Source organism: Doryrhamphus excisus, linkage group LG6, assembly GCF_037039965.1.
Source record: "Doryrhamphus excisus strain RoL-2023G ecotype Guam linkage group LG6, RoL_Dexc_Guam_v1.1, whole genome shotgun sequence".
Taxonomy (NCBI): Eukaryota; Metazoa; Chordata; class Actinopteri; order Syngnathiformes; family Syngnathidae; genus Doryrhamphus; species Doryrhamphus excisus.
The window spans coordinates 21,104,705-21,118,358 of record NC_136362.1 but is presented as its reverse complement, the minus strand read 5'-3'; the positions used below and the strand labels follow the sequence as shown (position 1 = coordinate 21,118,358).

Below are 13,654 nucleotides of genomic sequence, written 5' to 3'. Positions count from 1 at the left end.
AGCCTTCTGTCAAGCGACCCTGCAGGTTTTTGGTTTGTTTGTTTTTTTGCAACCACAGGTTCAAGTCCAGGATGTCCTGTGGCACATTTAATATTTGGCTTTGTCAAGGAAAGTGTGAGCGCTTGAACCATGACTGGAAAAACATAGTACACTTTCACTTTGAGTCCCTTTACAGAAAAGAGAAGCAGGTTCAAGATGTTTTAGATTTAGTCCATATGTTAGATTAATGCCAACATGAAAGAGTTTCATTCTTTTCTTATGTGGTAAATCTTCTAACATGTTAACTGAGTCCACCCTGGAGGCTGAGCAGTATTCAGTTTACAAATAAATGGGCAGCAATTCCCAGCCATCACACCTATGTGTTATCAGCACCCCTATTATCAAAAGGTTGCCATGGAAACTGGAAACACAGACAAAGCCACTATTTGTGTTGCAATTAGCGTTATTGGTGTATTGTCAAGATACATTGTCAGGAAGACTGCAGCAGAAGAAAATTAGTGATTGATTCATCCATTTATTCATCATCATGTACAAATTGTATTCTGGTGGTACAAAGCTGTTGTAAGCCTCCAGTGATCAACCTTCTGTCGGCTGTATTGCAGTAAAAAAAAACAACAAAAAAAAAAGCAAATACCGGTATGATCAATAGTCAAGAGGTACTTTGGCAAATATAAATTATGTGTTTAGAAGGCAAGCTGATATCTTGAGTAATGCGATGTAAGGGGACAGAACCGGGCCAAAAGAGCAATGGGTGGCCTCTGTCAGCATTCATTAAAAATTATAATAAAAATCCATAAAAATATTTTATTTTAAACACACTTAAAACAGGTGGACACAGAAAGAGCCTTTCTTCCATTTCTTCATAGTTACATACACTGAAAGGTTCAGACTCACACATGTATGGAGATTTGCATGTTTCGGTTCATGTCTGCAATAAACTGTCTATGACGCATATATTATGTAGAATGTGTGCAAATGTGAATGTAGGTTTCCATTTTCATATCCGTGAACTGTAACCTTGTTCCTACTACTGACACAAGTGGGTAAAATAAGTGAATTTAAAGGATGTGACGGGAGGGTTGGAAGATTGGGTACGGCGGCGAGAAGATGAGAGTGGACGTAACAGTCTGCACACATCATTCCGTATGTCTCTGTAAGAAATGGCCGTGTTGGTAAACAACACTCCAGACTGCACACAAAGAAGAAGAGAGTGAACAAACAGAAGCGATGGTGTCTGATCGGGAGGAGGTGGGGGCTGAGCTGGAGGGACGACGCAGGATCATTTCAGAGGTATTGTTGTAGAAAGTGCAGCAGCATTATCTCATAGTGTTCTCCAGACTCGGGGCAGCGAATACTGTGTCGCTCGTTGGGGTACACCTGGAAAGTTGACAGCATGCATTTCAGTCATCACTTATTAGACACGCTCAAACAAAGGAGGTTATAGAAATCAAACTAGGATGTCCGTGGTCACTTAAACTTGAGTAGTCAGTGGAGCGCTTATATAGTAGTCAGTATAGCGCTATACAATTTACCATCCACTGAAAATGAGTCAACACCCAGCCATTATGGTCTATGTACAGTCGTTGCAAACAAGTGAGCACCAAGAGAGTCTTGTATAGTCATGGTCATAGTGTGGGGCTGCACAAGTACTACTGGCACTGTAGAGTTGCGGTTCTTTGAGGGAAATATAAATTCCAAACACAATCCTGTCCCTTGAGAAAACAGGGCCCATTCCAGACAAGGATTCCAAACTTGCTAAGGAAAGAGGTGAGCTCAATTGAGTACTTGTGGGGTATAGATCCATCCATCCATCTTCCTCCGCTTATCCGGGTCCAGGTCGCCGGGGAAGCAGTCTCCAAGACTTCCAGGCCACCTCCTTCAGCTCCACCTCCCTCCCCAGGGAAGTGTTCTGAGAGATGCCCGAGCCACCTTACTGGCTCCTATACATGTGAAGGAGCTCCTGTCAGGTGAGTACTGTGTACTGTACTGTGTACTGTACTGTATCTTCAAGCAAAAGGTTGAAGAACTAATAAACAAATATCCAGGAGCTCCACTAGTGATATCATCACAGAGGGGTGGAAGATGATTTCAGTCACAGCCTGTGCAGCTTTGGTCAATCCTGGACCAAGGAGTATTAAGGCAGTGCTAGATAACAACGGGACTCAATAATGGCTGTGTTGACTTATTTTCACAGAACAGTACGTCTATACGGGACTGCTATGCTAGCTGTACACTGACTACTCTTAAGATAGCCACATTTACTTTCTAAAGGTTTGCCACTTGAGAGGCTATACTAAAATGGTTAATAAAAGGTAAATGACTACTGGAGCAACAAGAAACATGTTACCTTGTTTATATAATATAATACTGTTTTTTTTTTTTTACTTACTGTTTTTTAACTCTTATAATAGTGTTCCCCCAAAAGATCTAAATATTAGAAATAGTCGCAACTTGATGCAGTATCATGTTGACCCAAACATGAGACACTATTTTTCCCAGAGAAAAAGGTAGTCTAAACATTTACGCTTTTCTTCCTGTCACTCCCACACACACCACTGACATGGAGACACTCAATGGAAAAGGCAGCTCATATTTGGGCGAGTCAGTAAACAAGTGAGTTATGATGCGTTAATATAACTGTCAAGCAGCTAAGAAGATTTATACACTATATGTTTCAAACTAAATCTTGGAAATAAATTTGATACAGCTTATTTAATGACTGTTTTAAATCTATGTTGCCGTGTTAAGACATGAAGTGAAACCTATACTTATGTGAGAACATGATGTGTTGTCGTGTGAGGTGGGACAGTAACCTGAAGTTGATAGGGCTTCCCAGCACGGATTATCTGTGACACCAAGAAATTGGTGTGGAAAAAGTGCACATTTTCGTCTAGAAATCCATGTAGAATCAGCAAACGGTTGGGCCTGCAATGACAAGGATCATGTCCACGATCAGTCCTTGTATGCCAATGAGATTAATAGTCACGCTGATACTGAAATGGCTGATTAGTAAAGGCAGTGTAGTAGTCACCACTGCAGTGCAGTTTAAAAGTGTTATGAAAAGACGTGCGTCAACTGACTCGCTGGGCAGCTTGTCCACGTGCAGAGCCACAGAGCCTTCCTCGTAGCCCTGCTGGTTGTTTTCAGGCACGTCCATGTAGCGCTCGGTGTAGCCTGTGTCGTACGCCATCCACACAGTCACGGGGGCACCTGCGATGGCCAACTGACACAATGGCACGACAGGGTCAGGCGGATAGGACTTTCAAGTGTAAAATAGGAAACCATACAGCAGTGGAATTAAACAAGTTTCTAGTGTGCTGTGATTGTTATGTGGCGACGCTCAACAACTCCTCAGCGTCATGTTATGGCCTTGCCCAACACTGACACCATGTGGGCAAGAGGTGTAACTACAACTTTGCCATTTTGTTAACAATAAAGGTACGTTTGAGGTGTTACTGGTGCACCACATGGAGACAAGAGTTCATTGATAAAATGTGCTAAGGGTTCCTAACCTTAAAGACATTTGGTCGCTGGATGAGGCCCATAAGAGAGAGGAAGCCACCGTAGGACCAGCCGTGGATGGCTACACGGCTTAAGTCAACAAAGTTAAACTTCTCTGCTACATACTGGAGGCCCTCCACCTGGTCTTCAATCTCCACCTGACCCTGGGGAGACGGTGTGATGATTAAAGTGATATTGACAGTATATTTAACGGGTTATTCTATATAAATACTGACTCTCAAGTTACCATTTTGTTTTTAAGTGCGCCTTCAAATTCAAGGCCCCTCTGACAGGACCCTCGCCCATCAATGACAACTACAACATAACCCAAAGAGGCCAGAGTGTTCAAGCGGAGATACTTCATCCCCTTGAAGGAGTTATTCACCAACTGCACCTGAACACACACCAAAAACAAAGCAGGACTATTAAAACCACTTGAGGGAAAACAAGAAAACAAACCAAGACAGTATGACCTCCACAAGAGCGTTTAAGGACACAAACCTGTGGGCCTCCGTACACAAACAGAACAGTTGGATGCTTCCTTCCAGGCTGCAGGTTGTGAGGCTTGTAAACCATCCCATAAAGCTGGAAGCCAGACTTGCCAGGAAAGTCAAAAATCTCAGGTGGGTTGTAATCCCCTGGGCAACCTGGAAAACATTAACACATGGTTAACTGTTCCAGAACAAACCAGTCTTCAGAAACATCTGGATGATGTCAGCAATGGAAATATAGCTATTACAATTGTGTGTGTTATTGCCATTCTGTTTACCACCATGGTTAATATTTGCATTACTACTTCTACAACTAATATGCACGACTGTTTTGGGATGTAAGACATAACTTCTCATATTTGTCATAGATTTAATTCCCATACATCATGGAACAAATACAGAGAAAAATATTACAACATATGAATAAAGTACGAGTATTTTAAAATAGGGAGTTACTTTTCACTCAACCTTTAAATTGTGTGGAACCCTGAATTTGCAGCATTAAAACAAAATCCAAAATGCACTCCTTGAGACTTGAGAGTCTGTTTACTGTCTTCTGTTGTGGTGTCTTGCAATCAACTTTGACGTAAAGGGCTCCAGATTTCTAGATGGTCAGGATTGTGCGGAGGACACTTATGAGGCTCAAAATAGCTGTCCTTGCTCTAATCAAGCTCGGCACAACACTTTGTCCCGCAGACTCCGGTTTTATTGATTGTTCCAAGACTGGGAGGCAACCTTCACACTTGGCCAGACTACATTCCAAGAAAACCTCAACCTCTGTGTGCATTTAAGGTGGGCTGGAAATGTCTCCCGACATCAACAAATGAAATTACACTCACTACGCTTCTTAAAGACATAGGATACGTTTACAGTAACAATGTATTCTGGAACAAGAGAGGATGATATTTACCTGGTGATTCCATCATGCTAGCCCAGAACTCTGGCGCTGTGTGAAGGGGGTCTCCTTCTGAATTGGGGAGTTTGTAGACGTGAACACAAGGAGGTGTACTCACATTACTATAGTGGCTGACAAAAAAGTCAAAGTTCTGCAGAGTGAGGTGGGGACAGAAAGCAAAGGAAGAGTCATTTAAATCAGTATGGTACAATAAAACTTTCTTATTATTTTGTGGAACATCAATAATGGTCCTAAATATTGTCTTACTTGACTAACAGAGCAGCTATGAGAGAAGCCAGGTTTAGTTAATCTGACCACATCTCCGGGTGACTCATAGCTGACTACATAGAGGTGATGCTCCAGAGGAGTGTCTTTGGTGCCTTGGAAATACACCAACTTCGTAACCTCATTCACCCAGATCTAACAAGGGAAACAAGGCAGAATTGCACAGTAAGTCCAGAATGAAAACTGCATGTATACATCAGACCAGGATGGCTTTTGTCTTACCTTTGAACCATGTCTTGCAAGCACTTCCCATTCTCCACTGGTTAATGCAAACTCCTCCTTGACTGCACATTTAAATTGTCCTGGTGGACCAAAATGATAAAAACAATCAATATCTTGCCTGACGTTGTCAAAACCGAATAAAGCGCACTAAAATAACTCACAACTTACCTTCTATGTGCTGGTATTCATCTGCCCATTGGTAGCAGCTAGGTTGTAACAGAGATGTGATTTTGTACAGATGACTGAAACCCATTTTGGACTCATTTATCCAAATGAAACTAAACTCATCTTCCGTCGTCTGAATAAATGGATAAAATATATCATGGACCTGCAGAGAGAAGCACAGGAACAATTGCAACAATTACAATCAGTTAGGCAATGAGAGAGATCTTTTAATATTGTGTATTTTACATAAGCTAAATGTCATACCAAACATATAGATTAGAGGTGTCATAAGATCTCCCGGGATTAAAATGTGACAAAATTTCTCTTGATTCCTTGTGATAGTAAATAAATTAAAACAAACCGGCTAATTCTGCCAGCCTCCACTTTCTCTCCACTCTCGCCTCCAGAAGTGGAGGCATTGTTTGCATTGGTTCAGCACCTGAACGCTTCATCGAACAATAGCATTCCATACAACAACGAAGTGAGACCTCTTGTCAATCAGACAACTGCTTTGTCTTTGCGGGGTGAAGCAGGGCCGCTAGCATGCACACACAGCAGTGCAGCAAGGGAGCCTCATAAGGAGCAATGCAAGTTTATGTAGAAGAAATTAGGAGGGGAAAAGACGATTGCAAAGCCAAACCAGTTAAATAAACATCAGTTTGTCCCGTCACATTTTCTCATTGTACTTTTCTTAAAATTAATGGTAAAATCTTGTCTCGTCTAGTTCTCGTGGACCCAATCTTGTGTATCATCTCGTCTCGTGATGTGAATATCTTGTGACACCCTTAGTGTAGATACAAATAGTGACAGATGCAAGCGCATGTTGTGAAAGGACCTACATTAATCCAGACGTCTGTGGTCTCTTCATAGATGACATATGGTTGTGTGTTACTGGGGACTCCCTCCAGACTGGTCTGCCTCTGAGCTGGGTCATCTGTGACTGGGATGAAGAGAGCTGGAGGTAGCAGGACCAGCTGCAGTTTTCTCTGACTGCGGTCCAGCAGCACTGCCCAGCCACTGATAGGGGAGGGGATCAAACCATGTTTGGAAATATCTGTTCTAATATATTCCAATTACATTCTGAACAGAATTAACAGACGGAAGTGGAACACATACTATTTGCCGTCACTTGTCCATCCTACCCTAGCGATGTATTCTGTCCCTGGAAACAAGGAGGTGAAGGGGACCGCCAGCTCTTTATCTTGCATGCTCGTGATCTAGAAGCACACGCACATACACACATTATACAGTAATGTGCCGAAAAGGACACCGAAGAGAAAAAAATCACTTACTCTGCCTTGATAGTCTGTCTTGATCTCTGCTAATTTTAGTGTTGCTTGTGGATTTTTGCTTCCTAAAAAAAATCCCCAAAAGTTTACATTTGGTAGAAGATGCAATATTCATCATACTGTATGTGTGTGTGGCAGCACTAACCTGTGCGAGGGTATCTGTATGCATCGGCTTTGCGCTCTTCCAGTGCTGGAGATGGAACATGAATAATCTCTACTTCTGTCTCATCGACCTCCTCATACAGCAAATACACTGTTTTTCCTCCACTCGAGTCTATGGGAACAATTATAACACTTCATTTGAAACAATGCCCAGGCACAACATAATAGACTCTATTGGTTGAAGAGTATGTTACGGCATTGTTAAGAAATTAGCTGAGCTGTTAACCGCTGACCTTCTACGGCTGAGGGATTCCACCAGTAGCCAGTAAAACGGTCAAACTCTTCTTGGATGACAAATGTTGCAACACCTGCAGACTTGGGGTCTTCTTTGACATTATCCACACCTGGACCAGAGTTCAAGTGTAAAGGGAAGAGAAACTTGTACACGCACCCGCCCAAGCCCATGTAAACAAACCATTTTGGAGGAGTTAATGCATTTGAGTTCAGACCTTTGTGACAATAGGTGAGTCTCTTTTCCTCTCCAGTCTTAATGTTGGCTACCCACAGGTCATTATTGTTGATAAAGGCTATGAAGTCAGGGTTGCCCGGGCAGATCTTTGGGTCCATCCGGGTCCCTGAGCACTGGGTCTTAATCTCAACGGGCTTTACAGGAGCAGACTGCTAAAACCAAGACAGAGAAAAGACATATTTGAATTCGTAGATTAAGGAAGAATTTAATTTATTCAAGCATGAAATTCAATTGACAACTCAACACAGTGATGCTCAGTTTGCACCAAGAAAGCAAAATGTACGCCAGTGGAACTGTACAATCATGTGGCCAGGCCGTGTGCTTCACGGATCCTTCAATGTGTGCCTAAAACCATGTAAAACAGCAAAGTACTCACAATGAAGCCATTGTTGCCACCATCCCGGCAGTAAAACAGGCTATTGCTGGCCTGGAAGAGGAACAGACCGGTCTGTGCGTGGTAGTCATAAGAGGTGATACCAAACGCTCCAAGACGTTTTCGCTCCCTCAGTAGTTCCTCCTCTCGGGAGTAGGCCCCTTGGTGTGGTGTTGCCTTAAAGAAGCAGCAGATGTTTGATGAGCACCAAAATCTATGCATACATTTTCTATACCACTTTAACTCATTAGAGCAGCGGGGGTGCTGGAGCCTATCCCAGCTGATTTTGGGTGAGAGGTGGGGTACACCCTGGACTGGTTGCCAGCCAATTGCAGGACACATATAGACAAACAATCATTCATGCTCACATTCATATCTATGGACAATTTGCATAACATGCATGTTTTATAACCAGTATATTAGCAGACTGTAACCAGTAGTGTACAATACACAAAAATATGTGAACATTTAGAAATATTATACTTACGGCTGTCAATCGATTAAAATTTTTTATCAAAATTAATCACATGGTGTCCATAATTAACCTTTATTTGAAATGTTTGTCACAATAAATGTTTGCAAAAACACCCAACAACTAAGTTAAATTAAAAATAAATATTGACAGCAGGTTGCGTGCAGAGAAGACAGTTGAGTTTGTACATTGTTTTGGTGAGGTTCGGTCGACAGTAGCCTATTTTGTTTTTGCAATAACAAGATTGTTGATCAACCACCTCCTCGCCATCCCGGGCAGATGTTACAATACAATTTTTATCCTTAATGATGGTAGCAAGAGTCAAGCAGTTGAGACAAGTGCAGTCACTACTACTGAGCACAGAGTGTATTAGGGTCTTGTGTTTATGGACCAAAATGTCATTTTTTTTTATTAATTCATGGCCGCATGTACGTAGCGAGGAAACAACATTACACGGAACGTCATGAATCGAGGACCACCTGTATTCCCATCCCGGCTGATTCACACTAAGCAGTGAATCACCACAGCAGACATTAAATGCCACGATCTGATGAAGCCATCAGGACCACATCATCAACAAATAGATGAGATGTCGTGACATGTGTATAAAGTCCCATCAACACTCATCTAATTTACTGTGGCTAGGAAAATGTGGATTTACCTGGAAGTGATCGAGCATTTGTTTCCAAGACAAGACCAAGAGAGACTCTTTACGAATCTTCTTGGGGATTTCTGAGTAGAGCAAAGAGTTCTCTCTGCTTCCGTAAGGCATTCCTGAAAAATGTACAGATAGGACAACATTTTAAATACAGGGGATGAGGAGAAATTTAATGATGTGATTGTTGTCATGTCATGAGACAAATCACATTTGTGCCGAAAACATTTCTGCAAACCAGGAGACGGAAGCACAATGGAGTGATTGATGAAAAGCACAAATCACTAAACTGTGCACAACATCAAGACGTGATGAAAGACTTACCGAGGTAGTATAACCGGTGGGAATGGGGAGCATTTTCATCCTTCTTCTGCACAAACTGGAAGTCATGGGGTGCCTTGTTGGCGATCATGCCTGAATACTTCCTGCTACAGTGGATGATGTCACGGAGTCCTTCCCAGGAGTGTTTCTCCACAAAGAACTGTGAGGGAACGTCTTCCATCTCCACCACCTCTGTGCTGTCTGAGAGGCCGTCCACAGCCGTCATGCTGACTGTCACACAACTGTATATTGGCCAACAGAAAGACCCGATGAGTGGTGCAAAAATACTTCACTTGAATAACAACACTTTTAGAGATACCGTACCTTTTCCAGATACCCTCTTTATTCTCACAAAGCTTGACCTTCTTGACTCTATGCATTCACCGGTCAACACACCTCTCGAACCCTGCAAGGTGTGAGCAGCAAATCCTCAAATAAAGACAACAAACCTAAAATTGCCTTTTTAAACAAGACATTAAGCTCCAGCAAATAGTTTCTGCTTTTCCATCATTTAACTTCCCTAACATCACTCCACACAGCATGTCCTAAAAACATATGAACGAAACAAAGTAAACCATTCACAAAGATGTTAGACGGCACAGTGGCTTAAAAGAAGAAAATATTGTAAAAAAAAAAAGGTTCAGAGTTGGTTGTGGAGACAAAAATATTTGTCTTCAGATCTGAGTACAGTGTAGTGTACCGTGTTCAAGCAATTCTCCACATTCCTTCCTTTATAATCTGAGTTGGGTAAGGGATTAGTGTGAGGAAAATTGAGGAGGGAAAACTGTATACTCGGAACATTGTCGTCACTCCTGCCTACTGTGATGGGTAAATATATCCAAATATAAATATGATATAATATATTGTAATACTTTACAGTAATATTATACTGTACATAAAACTCGTAATTATTTCGGTCAGCCAATACTTTTAGTTTTACACTGTCACCTGGTGTCCAACAGTGGGATGTATTTCAAGGACCATATGAATGAATGTACATATTTTCTTGTCAATGTTGTATGCATCATTTTAGCAGAGTAATTCATTTACCAACTTAACATCAGGGTAAGCTTCCAAACATTCCTGGGTGTTTTATGTCTATGTGGCAAAAATTGAGAACAGGGAATGGAAATGTCCCTTTTTTCTTGACACAGATCGTCTTACTTGATGAACGAGGTTAATGTAAGGGTGGGATGCAACTAAATTGCGGCAATATCACGACTGTTCAAATGAAGCTAGTCGACAATAGAGCTTTGTTCGCTGTTTTATTTACTGACACATAGGAGCGCCGGTAAATTGTGAGTCAAGTGTTAACATTCTGACACAACGATTAGATTCATCTGCCAGTGGATGGTAAAGGTTAAAGCTGTGACTCATGTAGCTATTAAGTAGAGTGTATTGTGAATAAATTCCCATTTTGCTTCATTTGACACAGGCGTTATCTTCTGTCATTTACGCTCCGGAGCTATCTAGCTAACGATTGCTACCGTTAATTTAGCGAAAAGCTAGCTAGCCGCAAGCTAATGCTAAGTGGTTTCGGGTTTTGAGTAGAAACGTGCGCCAATGTCGTCCATACAAAACAAGCCATAATAAAAGGGACATACTTACCAAGCCGCTCACAATTTTTTAAACCAGACGTGAGGCTTTATTAGCTTAATATTTTCACAGCGATAAAGGTTGTATCCATTGCCCAGAGTGGCCACACAAAAATTCAGCTTGCTCTCAGACCGGAAGAGGCAGGAACGTTTGTTCGGGTGTGTACACAGCCGGTCCACTTTCGGGAACGCACTGCCACTCCCGAGAGGCTCATGGATGTGACTCTTCATTTACAGTACTCCTAAACGTGGAGCTGATTCTGACTCACTATGGCTAGAATTGGAAAACGATGCTCACCTATATTTTCTTCTAATGCACGGTTTTACTCGTTATTTTAAACATTTGTAATGCTATTTAAATGTGATGTGCAGTTTGAATATTTATGATATAGAAATGCAGCATCTGAATTTACCAATTTTTAAACATCAACAAGTGTGTTTACATAGTTATTGATTGTAGTAATTCTAAAATACTTACATTTATGGAGGTATATTTGAAATGGAACAGTCAAGACAAAAAGGGAGGCAAATAGCATTTGGAATTATGCAGTTAAAAAAAAGTAATGTCAACACCGATTGTGGAGTACCCATTTTTGTTTTTATTTATACAGCCATTTTACTTCAGAGGGATGAAACGAGAAGAGTGTGTGGCTCCAATACCAGGGCGACCATGCTTTACTGGCTTGTAGGTGATGGAGAACTCTCCCAAGTAGTGACCACACATCTCAGGCTGTGGGGAAGACAAGGAGCTTCATGAGCAACATGACAAATGCCGGACAACTGAAGTACTATAAATGAGTCAGTGTTTCTGGATTAGATCACACTCAAATTTTGGAACAAAGCCATTAGCGACAGGATTCATGTTTTTTTGCACACACACACACACAAGTGCCTGTTGTGACTTTCTGGTGAATGACAATATTTGCAACATAAAAAAAAAGGCACAATTAACAAAATAGGGATGTACACACACATTAAACTACACCCTATTCACTTATAAGACATTTTTTGCCTACAAGAACTGTCTGAAAAAAGTCAGTTGCACATCAAGGTAGTACCATACAAAATGGATCCTCATATTCAGGTCAGTGTGGAAGTTGTATTGTTACAATAAAACATTCTTATTGGCCAGTTTAAATAGGTTCCGATATTTTGAATGTCAAGTCAATGTGATTTGAAAATAATTTTTCAAGCACCTGACATAACCATTCAAGAACGATCATGTTCTACACACATATTAGACCTTTGGTAGTGGCTCACCTTGATTTCAACCTGGTTGAAAGTCTTTCCGTTGTAGACGCCAACCATAGACCCAACCATCTCAGGCAGGATGACCATGTCTCTCAAATGGGTCTTCACCACCTCTGGCTTCTCCATGGGTGGAGCTTCTTTCTTTGCCTTACGCAGGCGTTTCAGGAGGGACTGCTGCTTACGACGCAAGCCACGGTTCAGCCTCCTCCTCTGGCGAGCACAGTACAGCTGCATGAGCTGCTCGCTGTAGAGGGAGAGTAGAAATGTGATGATTTGCATACCCAGTTTGCCTCATTGCAGCCAGTCGTGATATTGCAGAGGTGCAGGAAGTAGGATGAAAATTCTTGTATGTTTAGCTTCCTAATAATAATGTTTTACAATCATAGCATTGTATAACAATGTATCACATCACAAAAACTACAAACATTACGCATGTATCAAATCATATTCTTATATTGCAAGACTGACACTAACAACTCAAGCTCAAGAATTAGCGTCTCTGGGTACCTATGACAACATAAAATAAAGGAGGTTATCTACTTCATTTCTAAAGAGCGCCGGACATAAGCAGTGACAATACAGATACAGTCTACAATTACTACTTACTAGGACATGTCCAGAAGCTGGTCCAGATCCACACCCCTGTAGGTGAACTTCCTGAAGGTACGCTTCTTCTTGATCTCTGTATCCGCCTGGAAAGCACGGTCACATTTAATAATTCATACACAAAAAACCTAAAACTAGCTAGTTGGGTTAAACAACAGCGTCTGCGTTATATCGATATAGACCAGCAACCAAACAAAACGTGAAAACCCACATCGCTTGATTGCGAGTAGCGGCAGCGGAGCTGACGTTAGCTTAGCACGGTCGACCAAGGATCCAAGTCGCCCGTAAAAACACATTTAACAAATGTAAATAACCAACATTCAAGACTGCGGCGTTATTACTCGCGTCTAACAATCGAGTAGTGCAGTCATTTGCACCAAACATTTATTCAGGACTTCAGATGCATGTAGATTACTTTTCAGGACATTCGCGATTCGTTAGCACCTACCATCTTGGTTGGAGTTCCGGGGGAAAAGAAAGGCCCGAATTCTCGTTGGTCCTGATATCGCGCGATTTAAGTAACGTCAGCCTAACTTTTGGGGTAGCAGTTTCCCTAGCAGCCTGCAGGTGACGACGTTGGACAAAAACATTTCAATTGTCCCATTTTAACGCCACATTTGCACATCCAGCGATGTTAAACACAGAATGGTTATTTACAGTATCTTTAGTTAGCTTAAAAACTATTATAAGGTCATCTGAATGTTGAGAATTTAAATACATATATTTTATAAATACATGTAGACATTAAAGGGGATAAAGATAAACAATAAATTGTACTACAGATCATTTTAATCCGTACTCTTTGCTTGTTATATTACATATTAAAAATAATTCTATTCACATTGAAGCAAGTCAAACTATGTACACATCTTAAGACATTTGTGAAATGAAAACCCCAAGAA

At 41.3% G+C, this 13,654-nt stretch overlaps 2 protein-coding genes across 3 annotated transcripts; both read right to left on the bottom strand.

Moving 5' to 3' along the window:
* Positions 1–500: 500 nt before the first annotated feature.
* On the bottom strand, positions 501–11,074 carry LOC131126363 (dipeptidyl peptidase 9-like). Of its 2 annotated transcripts, none has more exons than XM_058068809.2 (21): positions 10,909–11,074; positions 9,625–9,706; positions 9,304–9,542; positions 8,986–9,098; positions 7,856–8,029; positions 7,460–7,631; positions 7,244–7,354; positions 6,994–7,122; positions 6,852–6,913; positions 6,676–6,776; positions 6,399–6,576; positions 5,563–5,722; positions 5,395–5,474; positions 5,155–5,307; positions 4,903–5,038; positions 4,003–4,148; positions 3,749–3,895; positions 3,513–3,665; positions 3,081–3,223; positions 2,814–2,925; positions 501–1,377 (listed from the first exon to the last, which is right to left on the bottom strand). In XM_058068809.2, exons 2-21 carry the CDS (start codon positions 9,678–9,680, stop codon positions 1,285–1,287), a joined length of 2,658 nt encoding a protein of 885 aa, XP_057924792.2. In that variant the 5' UTR covers positions 9,681–9,706; positions 10,909–11,074; the 3' UTR covers positions 501–1,284. The 2 variants fall into 2 exon arrangements, with proteins under 2 accessions (XP_057924792.2, XP_057924793.2); XM_058068810.2 differs by having other exon boundaries at positions 7,460–7,628.
* Positions 11,075–11,479: 405 nt separating this feature from the next.
* On the bottom strand, positions 11,480–13,332 carry rps15 (ribosomal protein S15). Its single transcript, XM_058067635.2, has 4 exons — positions 13,201–13,332; positions 12,753–12,838; positions 12,156–12,390; positions 11,480–11,625 (listed from the first exon to the last, which is right to left on the bottom strand). The coding sequence occupies exons 1-4, from the start codon at positions 13,201–13,203 to the stop codon at positions 11,512–11,514; spliced, it is 438 nt and encodes a 145-aa protein (XP_057923618.1). The 5' UTR covers positions 13,204–13,332; the 3' UTR covers positions 11,480–11,511.
* Between the last annotated feature and the right edge of the window lie 322 nt (positions 13,333–13,654).

Coding starts and splice junctions, on each gene's coding strand:
- rps15 (XM_058067635.2), bottom strand. Junction 12,391..12,752: donor CAGCTTCTGGACATGTCCTA/GTAAGTAGTAAT, acceptor CTCCCTCTACAG/CGAGCAGCTCATGCAGCTGT. Junction 11,626..12,155: donor TCAACCAGGTTGAAATCAAG/GTGAGCCACTAC, acceptor TCTTCCCCACAG/CCTGAGATGTGTGGTCACTA.
- LOC131126363 (XM_058068809.2), bottom strand. CDS start 9,680: ATGCATAGAGTCAAGAAGGTCAAGCTTTGTGAGAATAAAGAGGGTATC. Junction 7,355..7,459: donor ACTCACCTATTGTCACAAAG/GTCTGAACTCAA, acceptor ACTCTGGTCCAG/GTGTGGATAATGTCAAAGAA. Junction 5,475..5,562: donor TGAATACCAGCACATAGAAG/GTAAGTTGTGAG, acceptor TTGGTCCACCAG/GACAATTTAAATGTGCAGTC.